At 39.1% G+C, this 26,782-nt stretch overlaps 1 protein-coding gene across 1 annotated transcript in view; it reads left to right on the top strand.

Moving 5' to 3' along the window:
* GMDS (GDP-mannose 4,6-dehydratase) overlaps positions 1-26,782 on the top strand; it is a 411,036-nt gene that overhangs the window by 303,106 nt on the left and 81,148 nt on the right. Inside the window, exon 8 of the mRNA XM_082297233.1 lies at positions 24,468-24,586. Within this exon, the coding sequence (XP_082153359.1) occupies positions 24,468-24,586 (119 nt within the window). The remainder of the gene's footprint in view (positions 1-24,467; positions 24,587-26,782) is intronic.

Here is a 26,782-nt window from a genome sequence, read left to right as displayed (position 1 = left end):
TAAATGTTGGGATAGTAAAATCTCCCAGAAGTATCCTCAACACACAATTAAAGATTCACTTGTTCATTAGCTGTCTCCTTCTGGATGAGAGGATAAGGTCTCCTATCCTCCTGCAACTACTCTGGAGGGCAGCAATCAAACAGCAGAAAATCCTGGGCTACATCTCCAATATGTTGCACAGAAATTTGTCCTTAGGAAAAAAAAAAAGAAATTAAGCCAATTTTGTATCTACACCAGTGAACATTAGAGTAATTTTTCCTTTCATCCTAAAGCAGATTCTGTTAGGGTTAGAACTATGTTGCTTTGGGAGCAGACTGGTGTATGAGCCCTGAAGTTTCACTGTGGACTAGGGCTTGATCTGTTGACTAACTTTGAAGAGTCATCTCCTGTTTCTTTCTCTCATTTTCACCATCAAAAAAATAATAAAAAATATTGCTTTTACTTGAGCCATTTCAAGATGTATTGGGGGAAGAAATTGCAGAAACTGAGGGAATTTTTATATTGCTTATTACAGGTAGACATGCGTATGAACTTGAATTGAGAGACGTGATGATACCAGAAATCTTGGCTGGGGGAACTGAGACTGTCTGCAGTGTTTTGATACCAAATTTGACAAATGCATAAAAATTGCAATAGCTTTGCACAATCCTTACAGCACTCTAACTTAAATACTTTGCCTATCATAATGTCTGTCACTCTGGGCTTTAAAAAAATTACACATATGCTACCAAGATGTGGTCTCTTCTTGTGCAGGAATACGCTGAGTTAGTGAAGTTATGCTCTGCATAACTATGCTAGCATATTGGAGGGGAAGAGTCGGGCTTGGCTTTTTGAAGTTTTTCCGATCTGCATTTTATATGTGGAAAGCCATCTTCGTCCATACAGTTGTGTAATGGCAACAAAACCCCTACGTATTGCGCCTTGCGCACAGTAGGCAGATTTTGCAACTTCATATGCACCCTTATGGGGGACTCTCAAATGCTCACTATCCACTTTAACAACAGAGAGGGAGACTTTTGTAGTTGCTCATCTTACAAAATGCAAAACCCGTCAGCAGCTGTGATGTCATGGCCTGCATAATTTATGAGACCTTTCTCCCACCCTTCCACTCTCTTCCTCTGACTTAGCTGGTCTTTTCTGTGCTATGCATCCACTTTGCTGCGTGCCCTTGAGGCGTGTGGAAGAACAGCAAGAGAGCGTGTGCTGAAGCAAAGAGGTAGGGCAAGGAATGCAGGCTCCACTCAGTAACACACAAATACAAATGCAGAAGTTAAGTGAGATAAAGTCTTTGTTACAAATGAAGGGTAGCATGCACATAATAAAATTGAAAATAACCAAACCAACACGATACACCAAAACACTGTGCGCACACACGCATGTGCACAGAGATCTTCCCTTTGAGAGAGGATGAGAGAGAGAATGGAGAAACCACAAATGAGGGAGGTTAGTCATGTTGCTTAATGAACTACTGGAAGCTTTTCAGATACTGTGGTGATGAGGGAAATGTGCATAGAACAGTATAATGTTCCTCATCTGATATTATCTAGGAGTTCAAAAGAAGCAGCAGCAGCAACACAATAAAGCAGCTCTCTGGTATGTTATTAAAAGGTATCTTGAGCTTTCCTGCTTGACAGATATTTCTTGTTCTAAGTTACACTTCTACTTCCAATATTTAGACCCAAGACAACAAAGTAATAATTGAGCTACTGACTAGCTAACACAATGCATTTATGCAAACCAGTTATTTTATAGTAGAAACAGCTTGCTAATGTTATACCTCTGGCAATTAAAGTCCTCAAAAATTGCAGTATTCTGTATTTGTGTGATTACTATGTTTTAAATTTTTTTTTTAATTTCACACCAGTTTGTTCAACAAATAACCAGTCATTTCATATTGCAAAGGCACAACGGGAATGAAAATCTGCATCAGTACTTTTTGATGCCAAGAAAGGAAATGATAATATTTACTCTTGCTCCTGATGCAGTGTAACGAAAGTTTGTGTTTTGCACCATGCTGACTAAACTTATGGGAACAGTCCATGTCATCTCAGAAGTAGTTGTTCTAGTTTACTGTTTTCTACCATCTCTTATTGATTAGGTTGCCCGTAAGCATGACTAAGCAACATAAGCCCTCTGAAATATGGATGAAGCCTCATTTGTATCTGAATTTAGTATCTCTCTGCAGGGTGCCTTGTTATGTAAAGAGAAGTATGAAATTCTGACCAGAGTTCTCCTTGCAGAGGACAAAAGGTCCATGATTGCTCGTAGCAGGGTATCAATACTGGAGACATGGTCTTCATGAAGCGGACATAAAGTGGCATTGGAAGATCACGGCATGAAATCCTTTCTTCCATGAAACCACCCTGAAATTTTGAAAAGTTTTGGTACCCAGGCTTTTCTATTGCAGCAGCTTAGTGTTTTACATTGATACATGTAATTAAAGATATGTATGAATCACGTTTCCTGTTATGAAAAAGCTTGGAAACTAGATGAGCTGTGAGCTGAATTTTAAAGCATGGCTGCAGTATTACACAAAGCTATCAATAGAGAGTGAAATATATGTGATGCAGTCAGAAGCGTGAGGAGGATGGGGACAAGTGTGGCTGCAGGAGTGGATGGCACGGTGGGGAACTACACATAGCAGGTCCTGTGTACTCTGATGTCTGAGGTATCCAACTCAGAGTTAGCTCATATACTTTAGAGTCCCTTGGTGCCTTGTGACTAAAATCAGTAGGGTTTTTTTTTTTTAATTTACTCTCTTGTTCTGACTAGTGCATTAGTGTACTTATGTGAGATCATCAGCTATTTTTTGGAGTTGAGTTTGAGAGTAACTCAAGAGGCAAGAATATTTGTTTCTACGATCTGTTTTTATTTGTGATTCATCTCTGACTTTCCACTCTCACACTCTCCATGCTAGCTTGCCAGTTATTTAACCCAGGTGCTACTTGACCAGGTTCTGATACCTCTTCATTCGTTAAAAGTGTGGTGGGATCTCTGATGACTTCCCATAGTCAGGCTCAGAGGTTTAGGTCTCTCCCGGAACACTGCTTCTCCAATGACACACAGCTTCGAGGCTGATGCTCTCAGGAGCCCTCACTCAAATAGTGGGATAGCAGAAATCTGGCAGAGGTTCCTATGCCAAATAAATTGTTTCTGTTATCACTAAGCTCTTTCTTTGTGTTTTCTTGTCTTTCCTGCACCTTGGATTTAGCAGTTACCTGTGTGAATTGTATTATATCTGTTACATGATGTTAGCTTATTTTTTTTAGTGTAACCCACCTCTGGCTACTTTTACTGGAGAAAAAGCGTCGTGTGTGATCTTTTTATCCCTCTGTTCTCCTGCTCAGAAATACATCCCAATTTAAACATTAGCAAAATCAAACATTAACATGGGAGTTAATGTTTTAAAATAATGATCTCCTGCCGGAAGCCTGTTGGTCCTGACATGCTGCCAACTACAAAATCTAAATGAAGTTAGAACCAGAAGAAAATAAACTTACTCTATTTTCATTCTCTACTAACATCTTTTGTGCTATCTGAAATCTTGATCGCTATATTTTATTGTACTGAGTTCTTTCAGTAATGGATTGCAGGTGCCACATTTCTGCTAAACAATATTTAGGCTACTTAGTTTTATTGTTTGGTTTAATTTCTTGAGTGAGTGATTTCACCAGGTCATCAAAGTTTCTAATTCCATTCTTGCAAACAGTGAAGGGAATTGAGACCACTGAATGTGAACTTCGGAGAGATGGTAGGTATTACAAATATGTGTAAAAGGAAAGTTAGCATATATTTAAAATATATGCACGTGTCCACAAAGACATTGTCCAGAAATGTCATTACAAGTGATTGTGGTGATAACTTTTGGGGAATTGAAGAGACACTTTTTATTTCTGTAATGGTGTGTAGAGTGTAAGTGCTGTTGTCATCGTATAGCATATAATATCCAAAAGTAAATTAGAGGGCTTGTGGTAAAACAAACCTGGGAATGATTCTGGGGCACGCAGTATCCCAGAGTCTGACCACTACATAGACATGAATGATGATCCTGAGCACGATTTTTAAAACTGAGTGGGTGATATTTGGCCTTTGGAGCAGAACTTGGACAGCCTATAGCGTGTAGTGGTATGCATAGCACAGCAGTGGGTTGTTCTCTTCTGGAGAACACTTTGTAATGATGTAAGAGGCAATAAGCAGGATTATGAATGCAACAGGGAGACATAACCGTGAATTTTAATTTTGGGTTTACTTGGCCTTTGGCACATGATTTCATTTCCCATAGACAATCTAAACTCACTGTAAAGACTACCATGGGACCTGGATGCATTCACTAATGTAGGGTGCGGCAATTTCCTGTCTGTCTGATTTCAAATTATGATTAGTATCTAGTTCTCTTATGGAGGTTACTTCACGTATCATTATTCAAAAAGTATCTTTAAAAGAAATTTTTTTAGATACTTAATACAGTATGTGCTTAGAAAAGTTACCACCAAACCTTTTAAAATAGATTCATGTGTCCATCAAGACATTGTCCTGAAGTGTCACAAGTAATTGCCTAAGAAACATATATCATTTTATCTATAACAGCCTTTCTGTATCCTCTCCTAGAACTAATTCACAAGGAAAAGTGTTTGATTTGTGTAGTTTGACTTGCTATTTATGAGGCTTGATATAAGTGTGAGATTTTTTACAACGGAGTTGGATAGTATTAAATAAATTAAAAGCATTTACTGTCTTCCTTATGGATGATGGCATATGTCTTAAATAGCTAATTCATACAGAATATGAAAAATATGAAGTATTATTTCATATTCAAATGATAATCTGAATAATCTCTCTCAGTTTTCATTCAGTACTTCCTCTTTCAAAACACTGTACTTCACAGGCCTCAGTTCAGGGAAGAACTTCAGTCTGGGCATAAATCTAATTAAAGTCAACAGATTTAATCCCCTTCAAGCAACAAGCATGTATTCAAGTCTTTTGCTTAATTGTCATGGAGTAAAGGTATGTTTGAAATTAAGCTCAAGCACAGCTATTTTGATGAACTGGGGATTTATCTTGGAGCATCAAACCTACTATGGAAAATTCATAAAGTAAGGATTGCCTCCTAATTACTGTGCTCATTTTAGCAAGTGCTGTAATCATAGGAACAAATTTACATAGTATTTACCAAGAGACAAGAACCTCTGCTTCTGATGGCACAGAGCTGCAAACTGAACACACACAGACAACACCTGAAGAAAAATACTTATGAAAAAAAATCCTACTTGTGAAATTATTATGGAAAGATGATGGCTTAATGTGTTTTATAGGACACTAATATAGCTTACTGTTCCAAATAGCTATGAGTACTTTCTCCTCCCATTGTTGATGTATGGAAAAATGCTATATAGTGTCTAGTTGTAAAAATTTTCTAAGGGATTTTGGCAGATACCACAATGTGATATAAAATAGAAGACCTGCCAGCGTTCTCTTACCCCAGAGACAGGATACACTCTCCAGTGTACCTCTAACTGCCTGCCCAATAGCCCACAGTAATCTGGCTGGATTAGCAAGTGTTTGTGCTGCAGTGCATCCTTCCTCTTCCTCAGTGGCATTCCCAGGTCTGAGTCAGGATTGAAGCAGTGTGTTTAGAAAGGAGTTATGTTGGGATTGCACAAGGGAAGAATGGCTTCCTTTAGAGACCCAGATATATTACTTTTTTACTTCAATTAAGAGACGAAATGTCTTGGCACATGTACAGAGAATCTGTGTTCCAGTTGAGCAGCAATGCCTGCTGGTGAGATCAGGGCTGATCCAAGTGCCTTGATGACAGCTTATATGGCTCTTTGGCAGATATTTGTTCTTCCCTTGTGGTTGCAGGATGTTAAAGACTCCCACTGTCCAGCCTCTACAGACAGAGCCATGGGTACAACCTCTAGGGCTGTCGAGACTGAGATTTTTCTGGGCTGAGGTGGGGAGGACAAGGGAAGTAATCTCTCCCAACTAATTTTGTCAGAGAGCACTAGGAAATGAAAGCCGGTTTGAACTGCCAACATTTTCTTGTTTGCATTTTCTCATCTGCTTGATCAAAATAACCTCAGTATGTCAATCCACTTAAAACAGAAGGGTAGTGGGTGCCCCCCTTGGTGTCATATTTACACCATTGATGTGTAAAGCTGCCTAGAATTAGGAGTGAGCAAGCAGATGCTATCAGCAGAGCTGGGCATGCACTGCAGTGATAAGACAGGAGATGTTTCCTGGCTTAACCCTTGCAGGAAGCAATGTGCAATTGTTGTGGCCCACCAGACCAGCCATGGTCTACTCTAAGCCTCTCCCAGATTAGTCTGCTCTTGGGGACACTGACGCTGAAGTATCCAGCTGACTGGAAGGGGCAAAGGGTTTCCATGCCAGCATCCTATGCACTTTCCTTGGTAGGACTGGAGCAGTTGGTAGGGAAGCTCACACAAAATTTCATACTGCTGGTCAGGTATCTTGAGCAAGGTGTGGTCAGCCTGTCCATTTGTAATTATTATGTGTAGTTCTTATGCAAGGCCAGCAACATTTAAAAGGAAACAAATTTTAAAACTCCAGAGCCTGTGCTCCTGCACAATCTTTCTCCAAAGCTGGCAAGTCTGAACTTCATTTTTTGAAGATGCAGCTCTGTAAACAAGCCATTCATTTTATAACACATGGCTGGGTGTCTAGTATCATATGAACTGCAACCTCTGCTTGACGTTTCCCATACATTCTGATCCTTTGTAATAGCTCCTTCCTGTGTGCATTCCCTGGTTACATGCACACAGGAAGGAGCTATTACATTTCCTCAGTGATCCAACAGGGTATCTCTCCCTTTGTCAACTCCTATTTTGGCCGGACTTGCAGTAATTTAATATTTTTGGTACTGCTGTTCCTTTGCCAACTTTTGGTGGAAATAAGGCAGTAGGAAATCAAGAGTTATTGGACAGACAACCAAGTGCACATGAAGTGCATAAGCCTTGTTTCATTAGTAAACAAGACAAAAAACCTAGTAACATCCGTCTGTCTGTTTTACACTAAATATGTAAGAGGAGGGGAAAAGTTTTCTGTTGTGAACTTGGTTGGCTGTACAGTAGAGGAGACTAGGGGGAAATGCAATTGGAAGCATTTATCCGCTTTCTTTCAAAACCGGAGTCCTTAAAAGTGACATCATTGGAAAGCCTTAAATGTGATCTTGGTGATAAAAAAGCATATTACTCTTACCAGATAATAAAAATTGGACTTTTCATTACAATATACAGTCCTAAGTGTGACTTGTGAAATGGCTGATTGTTAGTGGCTACTATTTTGATTTCTGTGTCAGTACTACTGAGATGCTGTAAACTGGACACATTAGCCTATGCAAATTTAGTAATTAACAACAGGAGTTTTTCAAAGCATATATTCAGTTGTTGAGCTCTAAGTTTTGTAGATAACATTTAACAGGACAAGGCAATAAAATTCTTGACTTACACACCTGATAGAGGCATTCTTTTGAACCTAGTGTATGTCTGTAATGTATGGCCACAATCTTATCACTATTATTATTATTATTATTATTACTATTCCTACTATTCCTACTACTACTATTACCCCTCTACTACTAGTAGGAATTTTCTGGTCAATCTGGGTTTCGTTTACTGATTAAATCATTCCTTCTGTGGTTTTATTAAGACTTTTACACAGTTAGGATATAAGTATTTCTTTGTCAGTGATGGAAATAATGGTCTTGGCTCTGCTTTTTGTTACAGTAGTGCAAATCTTGAATAATTTAATTGTCGATGTAACAGTGCCAAAGAAACAGCAAATTTAGGTCCAATGTGTGTTTGCTATTGTCCTTAAGAATTAGTTTACTCTCTTCTAAGTACTTCCATTCATAAATGATGTGTCATTTTAGCAACCATAATTGCCTTCTGAAACAATGTTTTTGTTGTTTTTCTAAGGATTTCCCAAAGTTGGAGGAGTGTTTTGGTTTTGTTTAAGAAAATGAAACATGATTTTAAACCTGGGTCAGAAGCCAGAAAACGTTCTCCTCTCCTCCCCCTTCCTCTTCATCTGCCTTTTTCTCTGAGCCCCGTATCAACTCTTTCCTTTAACTGCAGAGCCTAAACTACTTCTTTAAAGGTCTGAGTTTGATGAAGCTTCTGGCCAGAGCCCCATTTAGTGTACACCCTGTGGAGTACTGGTGAAATCAAGGCCTGTGCTTGACTCTCCTAGATTTTGGGCTGGGGGAAGGGGGGGAGTGGGCGGGGAAGGAAAACCAAACAACAGAAATAAAAGAGGAAAATAAACCAGAAGAAGAACAGACTCTTAAGGCAGAATTGCATGTTGCCTTGTGTAGCAGATCCAAGGTAGCAGATTCACTGTGTGCACTTAACCCATCACAAGTGTAAGTGCTTGCTCTTAATGCTCTTCATACACAGTCTTAAGATGATATATTTACTTTGGCTTCACAACAGGGAAAACAAAAAGAAACCTTAACTGACCAGCTGTCATGTTTCAGTGTCATGTGGCATCTCTGTGTGGTGTTGGTACTGGAAAATGGATGTATTTCTCCCTCATATATGTGCATGAGTCCCTTTTGGATGCCTAAGGTTAAATATGGGTAATAAAATATTCAGGATCGGGATGTTAACTGTGTTCTGATTTCCCTGACATTCTCACACTTTTAATCTTAAAAAATAAAAATTCCTCTCACCGTATCTGTTTATTTTGCTTTCTGTTCTTTTAATAACTTCATTTTCTCAAAGGTAGAGGAAATAAGCTGTTGCTGAACTTCATTGTGATAACTGGCTAGAAACTTTCGAAGGTACCTTTAAATCTAGAATTAGAAAAGTCAGCATTTTCCTTTTGTGTGAAATTTTTCCCTACATACAAGATGTAGGTTTGTTTCACATCTGCCAAGTTTAAATCTTTTTTAGAAGCATAAACATTTTTTTAGAATTTGAATTTGGAGAGCAATAACATTAATATTTCAAGAGAGAAAGTGTTCAAGAAAGTAGAAATGATACATAAATCATTCCTTAAACAAAGTTATGCTTTGCTTGTTCAATACAGCAATTACATTGTTTTGATTTTGTATGGATAATTGGAAACTTTATGACTTCTTTATCCAGTCTAACAACAAGCTGACTCCTGAGGTTTCTGAAAGTTCTCTCTTGTTCTTCCATTTGTATAACTTAGAGGTAGAAGATGTCAAAGAGACAAAAAGAAAGAGAGAGGGGAGGGAGGGAGAGAGAGAAAGGCTCGAAGGCTTCTTCCAGCGGTAGGTACTAGAGTCCATCAGCAATGCTACTCCTGCTGAGCTGGCAGCTGCTTCCCTAAGTTCAGAGAGGTCACCATGGTTTCTTTCCTGTTTCTCCTCCAGGCATTCAATTGCTGGGGGAGTTGGAAAAAAAGGCATCTTCCTTTCTTACCCTGCAACATAAAGACAAAATCCTTCCTCCCTATCTGAGTGTGTTCTGGTGAGGCATATAAAAGTTCAGATGTGATGAAAATTATTTGGCTTTCTGTGATACTTTTACCCAGAAATATCTGAAAGACATTACAGACTAACTGACATACCAGGATATGCATATGACATCTGAGGATGTGCCCTCCTCTGCATGATGAATTTGAAAAAGGATTTTCTTCACCATTGACTTGCTGCTTTCTCAAGAGATAAAACAGATTATTTGATAAATACTTCAAAATACTCTTGCTGATAATTGAGGACAATGCAGACTAATGTATCCAGTTAAAACTCAAGAAGGAGAAAGTACTGTTTAAGGAAACAGAACACAAACTGAGCTGTCTGTAGATCAAAAAAAAAGGTAAGAAAATTCAATGTTTACAGTAAGAACTCCAAGAGTCTATCACTCACCTTACATATTGTTCCTCACAGTGCAGTACGCTGATGGGTCTGGTCCAGGAAAATCAGCCTGGATGAAATAGTACAGTAAATCAATTCAGTTGCATTTAGCCCCAATGTGGGCTTGTATTCAGGACCAGAGAGTTCTGAATTTAGGTAGATGAAAAGGGTGACTCTAATTGTGACAAAGGATGTGTTTAATGCATATATAAGTAGACTCATTGAGATCACACCTTTAGTCTCTTTGGATTAATTTTCCTATTTGCAGGAAGCCCAACAATAAAGGCAAAAGCCTATAGGTTTACAGTCTCCTTCCTTGTGGTTCTGATTCAAATATTTGAAGTTAGTTTGATTATTTTTTTGGACACAAATATGAATTTTTATCCCTTGTTTTGGCTTTAATCTTATTTAGCACTCTTTCTCCGCCAGCTAATCATATATTTTACATGCTTATTTTCCCCTAATTATTCACTTACCAGACTGTAGCAGCCTTGAACTGTTTATATATAAAGTCTGGTGTTTGAAAGAGAGTAAGTTATATTTAAAATTTCCCTCTGTTTTTTAAGTACATAAACTCACATGCAGTGCCAAATATGCCTTTCCAGTATATAATAATAGGGATCTAATTGCACCAGTTTCCCAAGGGGCACAAAAGTAGAAAAGCAGAGCCTGCGTGGAAAACACCCTTTCTTTTTCGCCTTTGGCCGTGACAGGCTCCTACATACAGAATGAAATTCCATCCTCACAGAAGTCTATAGCAAAGATTTGACTGACTCTAGGGGGGCTGGATTTGGGCCCACATGCCTGATTTCAGGGTGTGATTTTGGTGATGAAGTGAGCTTTAAGGAGTGGGTAAGAATATTCACTGTGGAAGGAAGTTATTTTCATGTGGTTTCTCCAGGCTCTCTCCCATGCTGGAATAACTTTCTCCTTTGGTGTATCATTTCATCTTTCTGAGGAAGACTAGAAAAAGCACTTACTAAACAGACATTCAGTTCTTCTGGAAAAGCTCAGTGGGAAAATTCGCTTTTTAACTGCGTGTGTACAAACTTGGTGGCAAAGCAGCAGTCCTTCTGTGAAAAAGACACAATTAAGACAGGAGTAAGAAGCCTGGTTTAGCCTGCTGGTGCCCCACGATCTGCTGACTTGAAATCATGTTTCCCAGCAGATCACTGCCCTCAGAGTGTAGCTAAGGGGCCATACTAATATTTCCTTCCTGAAGGGAGAGAGCACATTGGGTTGTCCTTAATGTGAACTGCATGAACTTTTGTACCTTTTCCTTTTCTTCTTGTCTTCTCAGAAGGAGGAGGATTTGTCCCAATATAGCCAAAGCATGCTGTTATGCAGGACTGGCTTACAAACAGCATTTAATAAAGATTTCCCTTTCTAATCTCATGTTTGTAAGAATATTGTGGTTTTCATTCGTATTGTACTAAGTTGGGTGGTCTCACTTTATTACTATCAATATATTTAACAGTACTTTGAAGTGTGAATTCCTGGGTCTCACCAGCTCAGTTTTTCCAATAGATGAAGCTCAGGCAATGAGGTTTTTTGGGAACATTTTTATTTCATCTCCTGTTTCCCTGGAGACAGCTGTTACAACCTCAGCCCAAGTAAAAAAAAATTCTAATTTGTTCTCCATCCTGCTTGTATACAAATAATCAAATCCTTGTTTTGGAGCTATTTGCTGTGGTGTTTGCTGGGATCGCTTCACTGCTGGAAGATGAGGTGGGATATTGCTGGCTGTGTCAATCTACCTTTTTGTCTCACCCTGCCCTTGAGTTGCCTGGGAAACACTATTGCAGGACAGGGTGCAGAGGTTGCCATTCCCTCTTCTCCAAGTTGTATTTTTTTCCAACACCCATTGGAGGAAACTAAATAAAACTCCGTGTACACAAGTCATTAAAAAAAACCCAAAATGCAAGTTTGGGACTTGGTTGTATTTTCTAAGCCTACACACCTATGTGTTGTAGTAGTGTTGTGTGTTAAAGTGTTCATGGTTCTTCATTAAAAAGCTCATCTAAAGAATAAAGTACATCGGTGCTTATCTTCTACCACTCACTCAGTGCCCTACGTAGTCACACACAAACAGGCAAAACAGTAACTAATCAGACCTTTTAGAGCCGCCTAACCCACTTTTTGTCTTTATTATGAAACTAAGATTTGGTCAACTGAGGTCAAGTTGTGCACTTAACACAGCTTCCATTATAGTCAGTGAACTCTGTAACAGAGAGTAAAGTCAAAATATAAACAGAGAACATTTCTGCAGCAGCTCTGGGCTGGGATTAACTTGGATCACCTAGTCTTCTGCTTTTAATGAAATTCTCTCCCTTGTATTTTCTTGTTTGGAAGAGAGTCCAAAGTTATCTCATGCTAATTTAGTTAGGCAGTGCCCTCCAGGGATGTCACAGGCCTCCATGACCTCTCCAGAGAGAGACTCGGCAAAGGGATGAGGAGAATTAAACATTCCTGAGAAATTGCAAAGCAGCAGCCCCCAGAGATTTCGCAAAGAAATGAGCTCCAGACTAGCTGCCAGAGACCCAAGTCACCTTTTCAGCACTTCCTTGACATGTCTCTGCCAGTCCCATCTGGCTTGATTCAGGGGGTCAGCATAGGGACTGAGGAGAGGTGGCAGCTAAAGAGGGCAGGATTCAAGGGAGGTCTGACTACAGCAGTCTCAGGCCTTAGATGCTTCTCCAGGATGTGCAGCAAGATGGTTTTATTTCCTTTCCTTCCCTTCCCACATGGTCTCATGCTTTGGTAATTTCTTTGTGCTGAAAAGGGGAAGAATACTAAGTGAGGAGGTTTAATACGAAGTTTAGTTATTGCTTCACCATGTGATGCAACAGTTTGTTTCATACCTGGTTTTACAACTAGTTCTTGGGTCAAATGCAGAAAACACTGTGGCATCAGAGAGCTACTTACACTGACATGAACTGCACACCCCACTTTCCTCTCTTTTATGTTGGTAGGCTGTAGAAATTAATGAAATTAATTTCACATGAAGCCAGAATTAGGCATGATTTGCAGGATGGAATATTTCTCTGAGAAAATATTCAAAGAGTTAATTTCCAAGTTTCCTTCAATTATTTTGCAAAAAGGGAAAAAATAAATTTGCTGAAGTTTAGGCAAGAGAGCAAAAGACACCAGGAAACCACTGTAGCTTGGTTGTTAGTATCTTGATCACCTTTGTAGTTATCTCACTTATTTTTTCCATCATAACAAAAATGTGCACGATCTGAAGAAATGTCTATTTTGTTGAGTTTTGGAGTATGTAATCTAATAATGATTTCTGTGTGCTCTCATCCTTACATTTCTTTGTTCCTTTAATTTTTCTTTAATTAGTCCAGAGCTAGTCAGTATTAAGGAAGAATGTTTGAATTCCCACCTTTCACTATAAAAGTGCAAAAGTAAATATAATTCTACAATAAATAATGCACTTCATCATTAAATGTCTGTGCTACCCTTAACTTTCTTAGAGCACTCTAGTTGCATAAATATTATGACTCCAGCTTCATAGGCAGCAGAATTTGGGCTTTAAGATCAAATGCTTTAGTGAAGGCCCCAAAGAGAGTCATTAACACTGCTGAGATTGAAACACTGCTCATCATTTGGTTGGACCAAACTGAAACCAGTAAGCAGGCTGGATGTAAAGCTGGATCCTTGTAATTAGAATATGGTTTATGGTATAGCTATTACAAAAAACATACAGAACAGAGAATTGTGTTCATGTGAAATATGTTTCAGCAGTTGAGTTATAAATCTCTGAGAAGAAGAATAAAAAAAATTGAATGAGACTTGCATATGGAAACCAGCATATAAGGGATGATGGTGTCATTGTAGTGATAAATCCATTGCATTCTGCAATGACTCATGCCTGTGCCACTGTTATTTGCCTGAGAACAGACCTCTGGCCCTTGCCAAGTAATGCGTGTGGGAATGTTGTTCCCGGTGTCTGACCTGTGGGAGTTATTGCAGCCTTAATGGCAGGATACCTAGTGTGTGTGGAGTCTCGTTCATGTCCATTGGGGAGGGAGGGCCCTTACTTTGTCTGGATGTGATATGAGCAATGACTTCTGACATGCATGTAGCAGAGATTTATTGCGAGCAAAAGTTGAAGTGTGATAATGCTACTGGGGTATTCTGTAATAATATGGTAAAACACTTGTCATCACTTCATCTCAGGCAGTGAAAGTCAATTGTATATGCTACACAGAGACAGATAAAAAACATAAGTATACTTAAAACTTCATATGGTTTGCATTTTTTGTAACAGCTCTCCTGACTCTAATATAAGACAGGTTTTAATTTTGTTTTGGGTAAGTGGATGTGCTTACAGTCTCACACCCACAATTCCATGGCTTTAAATAGAATCGCTCCCAGGGTGCATAAAAGAACACATGCTGTTATGTGAAGGATTTATCCAGGATGCCAGGATTGTATTTATTGCTGGGAACAAACTGAATAAAATTTTCTATTCCGTTCTGACACTAGCCCGTGGAGAGCAGCCACATCTATAGTTTCAATGCAGATCCTTCCCTTTCCCTGATGCAGGACTGACTGCTGTTGCAGGAGCAGTAATTGCTAATGACGGTGGAATCAGAATGGCCAGAGCAAGCCAAGGGAAGGTCAATGCAAAATGCCCTCCAAATGTATTTTTGAGCATGCTCGAAAGTAATCTTCACATTGCTTTTTCACATCTGCGCTGCACAGCCAGACTTCTAAAACACGTCCTTTGGTTTCTGGGATCATTTTACTGCTGCCTTTTTCTAGCTGAAATTTCCGTGCCTCAATTTGGGATGGCAGAGACCATGAGCTAGTACCCAACCTGAGCACGGAGGAACTCGGTCAGAGCAACTGTAGCATTAACACTGAGGCAGCAAGTCTGTGAGGCAGATTCCTCTGTCCTAGGGCTTGGGTTAAAACCACCAGACTCTTTGCATAAGCTGCTATATCACATGGTGGCCGTTTTGGGTACTGTTGGCCTAAAATTGAACTTGTGACATGAGGTAAAAATAAAAAAGAAAATAAATCCCTCTGTATTGCATTACCGTATCCCCGAGGCATCAAAGCTGTGCGCTTGTCTCAGTCTGTACTCAGCCAAGAGAATTTAGCATCAAATTCCAAAATGTTGTCACCTGAAATGTTCTGGTAAAGGAAAAGAAAAAAAATCCGTTTTACCAGGAATGAGATTACTTTAGCATCCTTTTTTTTTTTTCAGGTGTCTTCTTGCTTTTTCTAATTAGTTAAACGGTGCCTGATGTGCAATTTTATCACTGTCTCATAAGGAATAATGATTTACTGGTGAAAATCTTTCTTACTTCCAACTCCAGTGCACTGAAAACTGCAATAAAACCAAAAAGTGAAGCTCCGTGATGTGTTTAAGATAGCAGGCTCTTTATTTACACGGATTATTCAGACAAGGATTACTCTAATTTTTAAGAACCCAATCAATAATAAATATTTTTCTCAAGAGAAGTAAATTAACATTTCAATTCAATTATTTTAGATTAATATTCAGGAATGTAACATTATTTGGAAACTTGTAAGAGTCTGAGGAGAAAATGCATGAAGTTCAAAAGTGTGAAGCAAGAACTCTGGAAATTTGAGGGGGAAATGTAAATTATAAAATAAATTTCAGTTAAATTTTATGTTATTAACTCACTCTTTCTCCCTTCATTTTTTATCAATAACACTGTTCATAAATTTTATCTCAGTGCTCTTGCTTTGTTACTCTTACTGTCTTAGAGGATTGCTCTTCTTCCTTCCCAATTATACCCTCAAACATGTATAAACATTATGAAGTGCTGATTTATTATCTCTGAGCCTATCTGCTTCTGCTCTGGCAGTCTCTGCTGCTCTTAGCAATTTTTTTACCATACAGCTAGTGGTTTAACCTGAGTCAGGGCCCGTTACTGGATAGGCACTGGGCAGACCTACAAACCCGGAGCAGAGTAGCTAGCAAGCTGCAGAAGCAGTTTTGACAGATGAGAGGGAAAGAAAGGAAGATTTGAAGAGGGAAAATAATTTTCTGAATCATGGTAGGGATAACAGCATTTTTGTTTCTGTGGAGATCAGTAGTTCTTTGGCCCACAGATCACACTCTTCCTCTGACATCCATCAAAAGGAATACGTCAGCTTGTGTTTATCTGTAAGTGTTTAAGCAATCCAGGAAAGAAATAGGAGGTGTACAGGTGTTAGAAGCAGGAACCAGGATCTTTTTATAGTCAAATGTTGCACTGTAAACATTTTGTGATCAATATCTACATTGTGATCGTTATTCTGGGGCTGATAGTTTTGCTCCAGTGAACATGCCAGTACTTGACTTGAAAGCCTCATCTGTTTTCTTGTGGTTAGATCATGGCCCCAACCAGCCCTTCCTGGCATGGGTCCCTAAGACTGCTCTGCCCTCACCGCAACCTGGGTACAACCCTTTATTTTAGTGGTGAGTAATCCTGTCAAAATGGAGTCTGTTTCTTTGTGAAGAGGTATTTTGTCTTACACTCATATAAAAATAGCAGGGAAAATTAATTCTGGAAGGGTAAAAAGGGAGGGGGAAGCGGGTCAAATATCTTTCCGAATTGTCTGCTAGGTGGAGCCTGGGAAACATGTATTTGTTCTATATTCTTGTCTCTGTAATACAAATCTGAATGGTTAAAACTCACACATACTTTCTGCAATTCAGATTTTTCTTTTTCTCTCTCTCTTTAGCTTTGAATTTCTTTCCCTTTTCTCTTAAACAGAATTTAAGGAAGCACTTTGTTAGCAATTGCGACAATATCCTCCAAAATTAAAATAAAAGAAACAGAGCATATGTGCATCCTTTCTGTATTTTTTCATTAATTTACTTTGTGTCACACATGTCACTTCCAATCTAACCATTTGAAGAATAAACAAACCATTGTGGACCTAAAAATCTGTTCAAAATTTTTTTGGCAGGAAAAAAGGACTATATTAATTTTCATTGTTGGTTGAAGTTTCCCAACAAGCAGCTTTACTGTTTCTTTTTTGCCTCCAGCTAACAACTAAAGACCAGCTATAAAACTGTATACAAATACTTCCACGTATTGAAAGAACAATATTTTGACATTCAGTGACACAAGGAAAAAAGAAAAGGAGCAATCTAGTTTTTGATAACACAATGAGAACTTTGTGTTCACCCAAGGTCCATGTGAGAAACATCATGTTGCGTTAACAGGGAAGGTTGACCTTTAAGGTTTATCTGGATTATAATTCTTGTGGTTTTTATTAATAAAAGTGCCTACTAAAGTTTCACGAGTCCTCCCTGAGATCTGTGAAACAATTGGCCTATCTGCTTACAAGAGAGAAGTTAGACAGTATTTCCTAGTATTTCCTACAGATGTGAGGGCTTTTGTTTCAGAAGACATTGATATTGTTTTCACTTGAGATGGTCCACAAAGATTACCAGGTATTTTATTATCTTAGTAACTTTATAATTGTTGGATTATTATCTTTCAATGTATCAACTATGCTCTTTCAACTTGAAAGAAAAAAATCACGGACCTAAACACAAGTTCACCTCTAGAGCCAAACCATAGGATTTGACTAAATCACCAAGCATCAAGTTGCTTCTGTGGCAATTTCTCAACTGTAACTTTAAAAATCTCTGAGAAAGTTTATAAAATGAATCCCTATCTCATACTATCTCCGTAACTATATCCTGGGAGACTTGCTGTTTGTTTGCTTTCTTGGGATTCTTAAGGTAAATTTTCCATTGTTTCTTATGAAATTATGTGTTTTTTCTCTCAGAGAAAAATGTTTTCATCTCAAATCTGTTCTCATTTTATACTTTTTGTGTCAGCGATGTCTATGGTTTGCAAATGTCGCTCTTCTGAATAGAAGCAGCTGCCACGTCATAAGTACTCAATGTCTCCTCTGTGGGAGCAGAAAAGACAGTGCTAAAGGAAAAACTTTGTACACAGACTTTGGAGTCCTTATGTTCAGCATTACACAGTTAAGGAAGAAGCATATCAAAATGCATTTAAACTAATGAGATCTGATAGATACTTAAATGGCATTCAGAAGTGTTTCTCCATGAATGGAGGTTCCTTGAGCAACAGATCTTGCACCAATGCTGTGATTTTTGGTAATCTGACAAAACAGGATGATGACTCTTTCGAGGAAAGGAAGAGGCATGTGTCCTGCCCTTCTTGGGAAGTACCTCTTTTGCTGGAGGTTTTGAGAAAGGGTTGAGCATGTGAAAAGTCACCAATGGCAATGACAGACAATGACCTTAATCCTGAACTTCAGTTTGCCTTCCAAATACAAACTGTGACAGCGCAGTAAGGTTCTTACTTATTGGTGTGCACCCTTGTTTTTAAGTAGCTGAGCAAGAAGAGTTGTAATTTAGAGGGGAAAAAAGCGTAGCAGTACATTGATTATGCATACTGCCATATTCCTGCTGTCACTGGCTTCTTGGGAGTATCGGCATGCCTGGCAGCAGCACATCCCTGTGGTTTTCTTTGGCAAGAGTCTCCCTGCTGTGCTTGCCTTGACCTATAACATTGTCAGAAACAAGTAGTAAAGCAATAGTCATTACTCTAGACTGAACTCCCATTGTGGCAGGGAGCATGGGATAATGCCCAACACTTTTGTGTGTTGGCTGTCAGGCAGAGGCAGCTCGCAATTTACTCTGATCACAATACTTTTGTGCTGCACTTCAGCTTCATTGGTGTTTTTCAGCCATGTGTGCTTTGCCCCTGTTGTGTGCAAAACATGTGTGAGGAGGTTTTTTTCCCCCTTCTGTTGTGTGTTATACATATGTCTCACTGTGTCTTTATATAATTTCCTTATATAACACGCTCTGATACCTACTGGGTACACCCAGGACACACCTACTCTTTTAACAGTCGCAGAAGTCAATGAGATGTGGGTGACTCAGCCCTCAGTGAAGCACCTTTTCTTCCTTCTCTGCCCCTCCAAAAGTGAGTAAATAGATAAACTGGGAGTCAGTTTGGGTTCAGAGCTCTGAGTCAATGTCCCGTCTCACTTTTCCAAGGCACGAACATCAGTTGTGGTCAGTTCTGTAGCAGCTTGAGAAACCACAGCCAGTCAGCTGGGTTGTGTCAGGAGGAGCTGGGTGATGGCATCTGGAACTGCTTCGCATCCCAGGCAGGCAGGAAGTGCGTGGGCATGACATCTCCACACATCGCTCAGCACGAGAGATGCCAAGCAGCCTCTTTCCATGCCAGTGCCATGGAGTTGGGACAATGCAGAGAGGGAGGTGGTACAATAGTCTTGTCTTTTGTGGCACAGTCCCTCATGATGCACACAGGAGCAGCAGTCATGCCAAGCCTTTGTGCTTGCCATATGGGGAGAAGGCTCTCCTTTGCTCCCACATCCCTGTAAAGGCTCATCATCTTTGGCCCAAAATGCTCAATTCTCCTTCCAGTGGTGACCCCAGCAGGATAGCTATGTTTGGGATCTCCAGAGTACCATATCCAACCCACTGAATGCTTCTGCCCACTTCTAGACAATAGAGTATGGAATACCGTAAAGACAGAATTTCTATAAATGGTGATTATGTACTGTTGGGTCTCTCCAGGTGGTGATGTTTTCTGACTTAGTCAGAAATTGCTCCCTGATTGTTGACAGCCTTGAGGTAACCCATTCCTTCCGCAGCGATAAGTAAGTAGAGCGAGACATTCACCAGTCTCTGCTTCTTTGCCTCCAAAACTCACAGACAATGCACCATGCATCAGGCTGCAACTATCTGTTCCATCTCCTAAAGTAAACATTACTGATTTGGTTTGATTTTTTTTCTCCATGTGTGGCAAATACAATGAAGTCAGAATTTCTCTGCATAACACATAGAAATACATATGAACGTGGGTTTTTTTGACAGTATAGGGCTTGGAAAAACTATCTGTAGCAGTGCAGGGCAATAGTAGCTAGTACCAACAGGAACACTTCCTATTTATCCCATTGGGGGACCTGTTTAGTTATATCTGTTTTGGGTCTTGAATTGGATGAGACATATGAAATGGCTTTACTTATTCTTTTGAAAAGATTGTCTTTTATTTCTAGAGCAGAAATCATCAGCTGTACTTTAAGATCTTAAAAAGTTGGACTTATTTTTGCTCTTGAATAGGAAGATACCTGATTATGAGCCCATTTTAACAATACACAGTGATAGAGCAGACAGTGAAACAAAAGTCTCAAATTTATAGAGTTAAACATAACCTCAACTACCGGGTCTTTGTTATCCATGGATGACAGCCCAGTTAATAAATGTTTTCTTACTGGGGTGCTAGACTGGAAGTTAATGGTGAAACACATCTACAACATACTCTAGATTCTCGAGACAAGCAGACACATCACAACCATAATGGCAGTGGCATGCACAAAATGTATCTATAGGGGGGTTGTGTTAGTCAAACTTGGGGTTTCCCACTCACTAGCCCAAGTGTAAACACCATGTAAGCAAAGAAATTTGGGCAGGGAGAAGACTGTTCATGTTTTGGATATGTTGCTTGAAAATAGTGCTTACTACTGGCAGGGGTTTATATAGAGGAAAGGGTAGAGGGGAAAGATGAAAGAGGAAAGATTTTGGCAGAGGCTGGAGTTCAGGCATGCAGAACAGATATCCTAGTCCACATAATCATAAAAGTGTGTCTGCTTGCTAGACTAGCTGTGTATCTCCTGTTAGGTTTCTGTCTTTAAAAGTAAATGACATAGAAGTGCCTTTAGACTTTGTGGCTCGCTAGACCAGAGCCAAAAAGAGTTCAAATATGAAAAATATGTTTTGTCACTTTTGCCATTAAGGGAGCAGTCTTATTCTAAGACAGTCGAAGCCTGAATTGTTTCCATGGTAGTTTTCTCCTCCTTTTCAACATCTGCCCATATTTTGTTACCTGGACTGAGCAAAAAATTCAGGAAATGGTGGCAGAACTGAACACAAGTAATTTCTTTACTTGCTGTCAGACTGTCCATAAAAACCTTTTACAAAGAAATACAGGAAAATCCACAATTCTCAGTTCCTGCACCAGAAAAATTCCTAAAATATATGACCTTGCAACGGTTAAAAGATAGCCAAGAGCCAAAGCTGGGCAATGTTTTTATCCCAGTTCAGCCATATCATGGGTCATGTGGTTCAGCATGTGAACAGGAAGGTGAGAATGGGTGAACTTTTGCCTCAGTTGTGCAGTCCATCAGAGAATAAATGGAGCAAATCACTCTGCAGCTGGATCAGGAGGTGAACGGCTGAATACCTCTCACACAGGGGCCTTTGTGTTCTGGACATGATCTAGCATTATGATGGGACGCACTAGTCTGAGGCTTTGTAGCAATTACTAACCCATTATCACGCTAGAACATGAGATCATTTATCTTCTAATTCAGAGTGTCACCTGTTCTTCATTTGCCAGTCAATAACCATTAATTACTTTCAGTGGAAATTTAAACAAAGCTTTTCCCCTCTGTTAAAACCAGTAAGCCATTCAGTAATGACAAATAAACCTGGAGCTGTATCACCCCTTTTCCTCTTGTTCTCAGCCTGGAGTCTGGTACAATATGAATCCTTAAAGGAAATGCCTAGAAATTCATAGGTCAAGGACCTTTATTAGTCTGATGTGAGGAGAATCACATTCCTGGCGCTTGGTGTAGGGAAAGGATATAGCTACTGCCTGTACATGGATGTCTTATTGGTTGTCATGGGCTGTACTTGAGGAAATGTAGTTTTGACTATGGAACTCATTCAAAGTTTTTTCTCTCTTATGGCTCACCTCAGCATTTTGTTACACACTGTTCATGCAGACCCATTCAAAGCATTTGGTCTCCTTCCTCAAAGCAAAACAGAGCTATCACTTACTTTGTAATTTTTAGCATGTTAATTTTTTTCATACCTGATTGGATTGAGGTAACTGTAAGTGCCAATAATTCTGAATGCCAGAAAAAATAAAAGAACCCACTGTGATAGATTCTCAAGTAACCATTAATCTAAACATTCTTTCCTGGTAGGGTTTGAAGCAAAAATTGCTCTTAGCAACTCTATCTGCATTGCTTGATCATTTCTAAGTTGATCCTGTTGAAATTTATTGCATTTTAAGTCTCATTGCTAAGGCAGTGATTGCTTGCTTTTTGAAATGGTAGACAAGAGTTGATACATCCAAATGCTCTTTGGGCCCACTGTCAAAGGCTGGGTTTTTGTTAGTGTTTTGCAGCTGTCTCCTTCAATGTAGGTATAAAGTAAATTGAAACTTTCAACTCTATTTCATATTAATACAAAAAGTAATGTGTAAATATTCTAAATACTCACTGGATTGTTGAATGTCTTGGCATAAGTGCCTACACTAAATCTATGTCAAAGGAATTACAATACTGAGGTGTTTAAAAGTGGAGGGTGGCAAAAAATTGGTGGAAGTCTGATCCTGCTTCTGCTTAGACATATTAATATTACTTTACCAAAGGTCAACTAGCACATGCTTATGCTAATATTTTGTATTCGGTCAACCAATGTAGCATTTCTGGGAAAGGAGTGATTTTTACCAATAAATGAGGTTTTGTCGTTGCATCTGTCTCCAGTGTAACTGACACTACAGTGTCAAGGCAAGAAAAGGAGTTCATTATGTACAGCAAACATCCACTGATTGACTTATTGTCTAATGTTGGAAATCCTTATTTGCTCAAATAGCGGCCTCTCATATGAGGAAGCATGTTGTTTTCAGCTGGGCTGCTTAAGGAAACCTGAAGGTCTGTGAAATCGGGGACTAGGCTGGGAGAATGAAAAATATCAACCGCTTATTTTAGATATTCCTGTTACCTTTCTATGCAGCTGCTACTACTGTGGGTCTCGCAAGCTTGTCCAGTCATGAAGAAACAGGAGTTGGTGATTAACGGTGACCTCTCAAATCAGCAGGGAAACCCCAGTGTTCCAAAAAAGCTCATATGAGAGATATGAGTTAAGACATCTCCTCCCCACAAGATGAGTTTCATCAGGCAGTTGGGTATTTCTGCGTCATTGGCTAGGATGTTCAATCCTGGAAAGGAAAAATAAAGTTGCTGCCATTGTCCTGCCCAGCAGGTCATCTCCCTAAAGCACAATTCATTATTTATGTCAAGGACTTACACTGCAGTTGCCCAAAACCCAGCCCTCCATGCACATTCAAGAAGTAAAAAGGTTCAAAAAGAACATGTTAATAAAATTTTGTCAAAACTTTGGAAGATGCATAAAATAATAAAGAAAAATGGCACGCAAATAGAACCATTTAAGTGGAATGTATTGCCTTTCTATGCAGGACACTGATTTATTGAAAATAGAGAGGAAAAATTGAATATTTCAGGTGGTATTTACCAAGAGAAACTGAGCTATCCCAAAGCTTTTATTAATCTGATTTGCAGAATACCCACTACCATCAAGGGACCTACTAAAGTTGTTTTCTTTAAAGCTGATGTGAAGAGGTCAATGCAAATAGCATCGTGGAGTACAATGTGAGAGGATGACAGTACTTTTTACCATATGGAGAGAGAGTTGAACTATTTTGTTTCCCTTTTCTGGTTATTTATTAAATGAGGATCATGCCATACAGGTATTCCCTTTTCCTCTCCAAAGGAAATGAAGCGTTTGCATCAACTTGATTGATCTAAAGTAATAATTATTCTGTCCACCTACAGCTCCTATGCAGTCAAACAGTCCAGTCACTAGAGCAGTGCCTTGCACGTCAGAAAATTGAAACATACCTGCAGTGATATCTCAGACATGTCTTGGAGTACCTCTTTTCCATCTGCTTTCCGGCTTTCATGCTGACTTATCTGGCCAACCCTCTGAGATGGCGCCCACCCATCATTACTTGTTTGTGGGAGAGGACTCTGCGAAAGACATTGCTGTGGGAATTAAAAGCTGCTGCTATGAAATGCAAATATGTTGACAATCTGATGAAGTTTTGCTTCAAAAGATACTGCGAAACTCTTGCTGCATGGACAGTCCTCTGAAAGTGATGTTAATGGTTGTCTCGCTTTTCCACCAGTGTTTTCTCTACTCCTGTGTCAAAAGAAAAAGTTTCTTCTACAGTGCTTTAATATATAACATTCAGCACATATTCAGCAGGGAAACTGGATTAACTTGGTTAAATACCTTTTTAAATACTTACTCTTAATTAAAATCTCAGGCAAAACAATTGTGACAGAAGAAACAGCCAAAAGGATCCACATTTTCATGCTTCAGTATGTTTGACATCATTCTGTAGCAGACAGGCAACAGCACTCTGGACTGAAACATGACAAAATTTTGCTCTTTTCCCCATATCGATGTCAATTCATGCAGTGCTTTAAACAAGTGAATCCATGCTCTTGAGCACTAAACCAAGTCTCAGTGTTCAAAAGTAAACATATTAAAGTCTCCCCTGCAGAAACTCCTGCTGTGAAACAAATTGAAAATCAAATACAGCATTGTTTTCTGTAATAAGAAATAATTGAACTCTTTTCAGAGTTGCACTGAACTGGTTAATAGCCACTGTGTAAAGAAAGTGCTAATTTCTCCGGCTTGGGGTATGTGTGTGTACGCGTAGTTATTTCCAAATCAAAAAATGCTGTAATACAATATCAGGTACCAAAGAGGCCACTTACATGTGCACTGAATCTGACTTTGTTTATCTTTCTGCAGGCCATGTGGTTGATGTTGCAAACAGATGAGCCTGAGGACTTTGTCATAGCCACTGGGGAGGTCCACAGTGTCCGTGAATTTGTGGAGAAGTCATTTAAGCACATTGGGAAAACCATTGTGTAAGTATGAGGATGAGAGAGCAGCCATGGGTTGAACATTTCTAGCCTCTTGCATTTGATGTCACAAAACAGAGTATTGTTTGTCTACATTCTTCTTTTTTTCCTCCCTTCACTTTCTACATGTAGCATGTGAGACCTTCCAGGCATGAATGACTGCCACAGCAGATACATTTACCGTTGCCCTCTAGACCATAAGTTAAAAATGTAGATGGGTTAGTCTTAATTTTCTAATCAAAATCTTCATTCTCTGTTCTCCTGTTTACTCCCTGTCTTGGGGCAGAGAAACACCTTCAAAGATGTTAGTATCAAGGTGCTGATATCACCTTCCTGCAAGAGGGGCTTTTCTGTCCAATATTTTGTGCCCCAGATCCCTGTGGTCCTGCTCCCATCCTCTGCGGTCTGGAGGTGACACCTACCAACCCTGTTCTTTCCAGGTGACAGACCATCAGCCACACTACAAGGCTTATGTATCAAAGCCCCCTACATTCCTATTAGCTCTCCTCCTACTAAGCCATAGAAATGTTGAGCAGTGGGTGCAGAATGTTTACAAGGCATATTCCACATAGTTTGATTGAAAATACAAAATTCCTTCTCAAGGCCATATAATAAAATCAGGATGGCTTGGTGAGCGCTTTCTGTAATTTATATTTTTATTGTTTATTATTTTTTCAATTTCCCTCCTTCTGTATCTTCTCTGGGCCCCATGCATCAACATACCAATCTCAGCTGGAAAAGGGAGAGGAAAGCCACAGGCTCTTCCATGACGCTAGCGCCAGGGCTGTTCCTCAGGCCATCAAAGTCACTTGTGCAGCTGGTGAACTTTTGACAGGGCCAATAAGTTTTACTTGGGAACAAAAACTTGACAAATTCAATAAATATGCAGAAGTGCACAGATATATACAATATTATTTGAACAGCCAGTGGGTGGCTGGGGAGCTAATAACATTTTCTCCTCAATGAGTTTTTAGTCTGGTTTCAATTTTTGGCATCAACTTCCAGAAAAAAATTCTGATGAGGGAGAGAGAGACCGTATAAATAGTATTTCTAACCCAAAAACTCAGTTCGGGGAATAAGTTTCTCTCCATATTTTTAGCATTTCTTTATTACAAGATGTCCCTGTGATAACACATTGTCCCATATACCGTAACAGTAGTGAGGTTTGAGAGGCTTAAGGGGAGATAGTAGGAGCTCTAGCAATTTCTTTGTCTTTCTTAATTTTTCTCCTCTTTTTGTACTTTCATTTCTTGTGTTTATCAGCTAATTCTCCCTAGTAAGAATGGATAGGAAAATGCTGTAGATTAAATTGCTCCGTATAAGTAAAAATTCTGATGATTTTGAGAACTACTTTGTCCCTGTCTAATATTGTTTGCCAAAGCAGCAATGGTTGCTTTGATGAGGCAGTGTTGGTGAAAAACTTTGTCATTTTTTAAATTTTGATTACTAACAATTAGAGACTGATATGTAAAGGTCAGTACCTAGCTGGATGTCTTTATTTGCAGATGTTCCCCACATCATAGTCTCTTTTGATGTCACTAAATTTATCCATCAGTTTAAAACTGAACTCCCTGCTTTGGTGTTGGTCTAAGAAGTCTCAGCATTTCCCAAGAGTGACAAATCAGGGTGCATTTTTCAGAAAGCAAATTAAGCCCTCAAGAAAACCTGAAGGAAATAACAAGTCCAGAAATAAAAGTGAAAGTACTTTTATGAATAGCTTGTTATAGAAGGGATATTAAAGGATTACTTTAAATTTAGTTGCTCCTAATGCTCATAATTTTGTGTCCTGTTAGTTTAATGTGTGCTGACATATGGCTCCATATGGTGGACTGTGTATCATTTATCTTGATGCTTTATGCAGTCAGTATTTGGATTGAATCAATCAGTCACAAGTTGCTCTCTCAGAAAAACTTCACGGTATAACTCCAAACGATAAGGTAGAGCAGGTACTTTGTGTGTACAAAGGCATAGTTGCCTTTTTTAATTACAAATCAATAAAAGTAATTTTTAAAAATTGTATAAGAACTCACATGACACCTAGTGACATGGATTTTTAGGAACATAAATTGCTTTAGAAATGGTGGCTTGGGTTTCTAGTCCCCCTGGTTCTTCTGAAATTTTTCTTTCCTGTGAATAAATTTTTAATTCCTTAAGCCATTTACAAGTGATATATAAATAACTATACATATGGGGACTGAGTTG

The sequence above is a fragment of the Coloeus monedula genome, assembly GCF_965178545.1.
Source record: "Coloeus monedula genome assembly, chromosome: 1".
In the NCBI taxonomy this organism is placed as follows: domain Eukaryota; kingdom Metazoa; phylum Chordata; class Aves; order Passeriformes; family Corvidae; genus Coloeus; species Coloeus monedula.
Note: the sequence above shows the minus strand (reverse complement) of the source record. Positions and strands in the feature narration are given on the sequence as shown.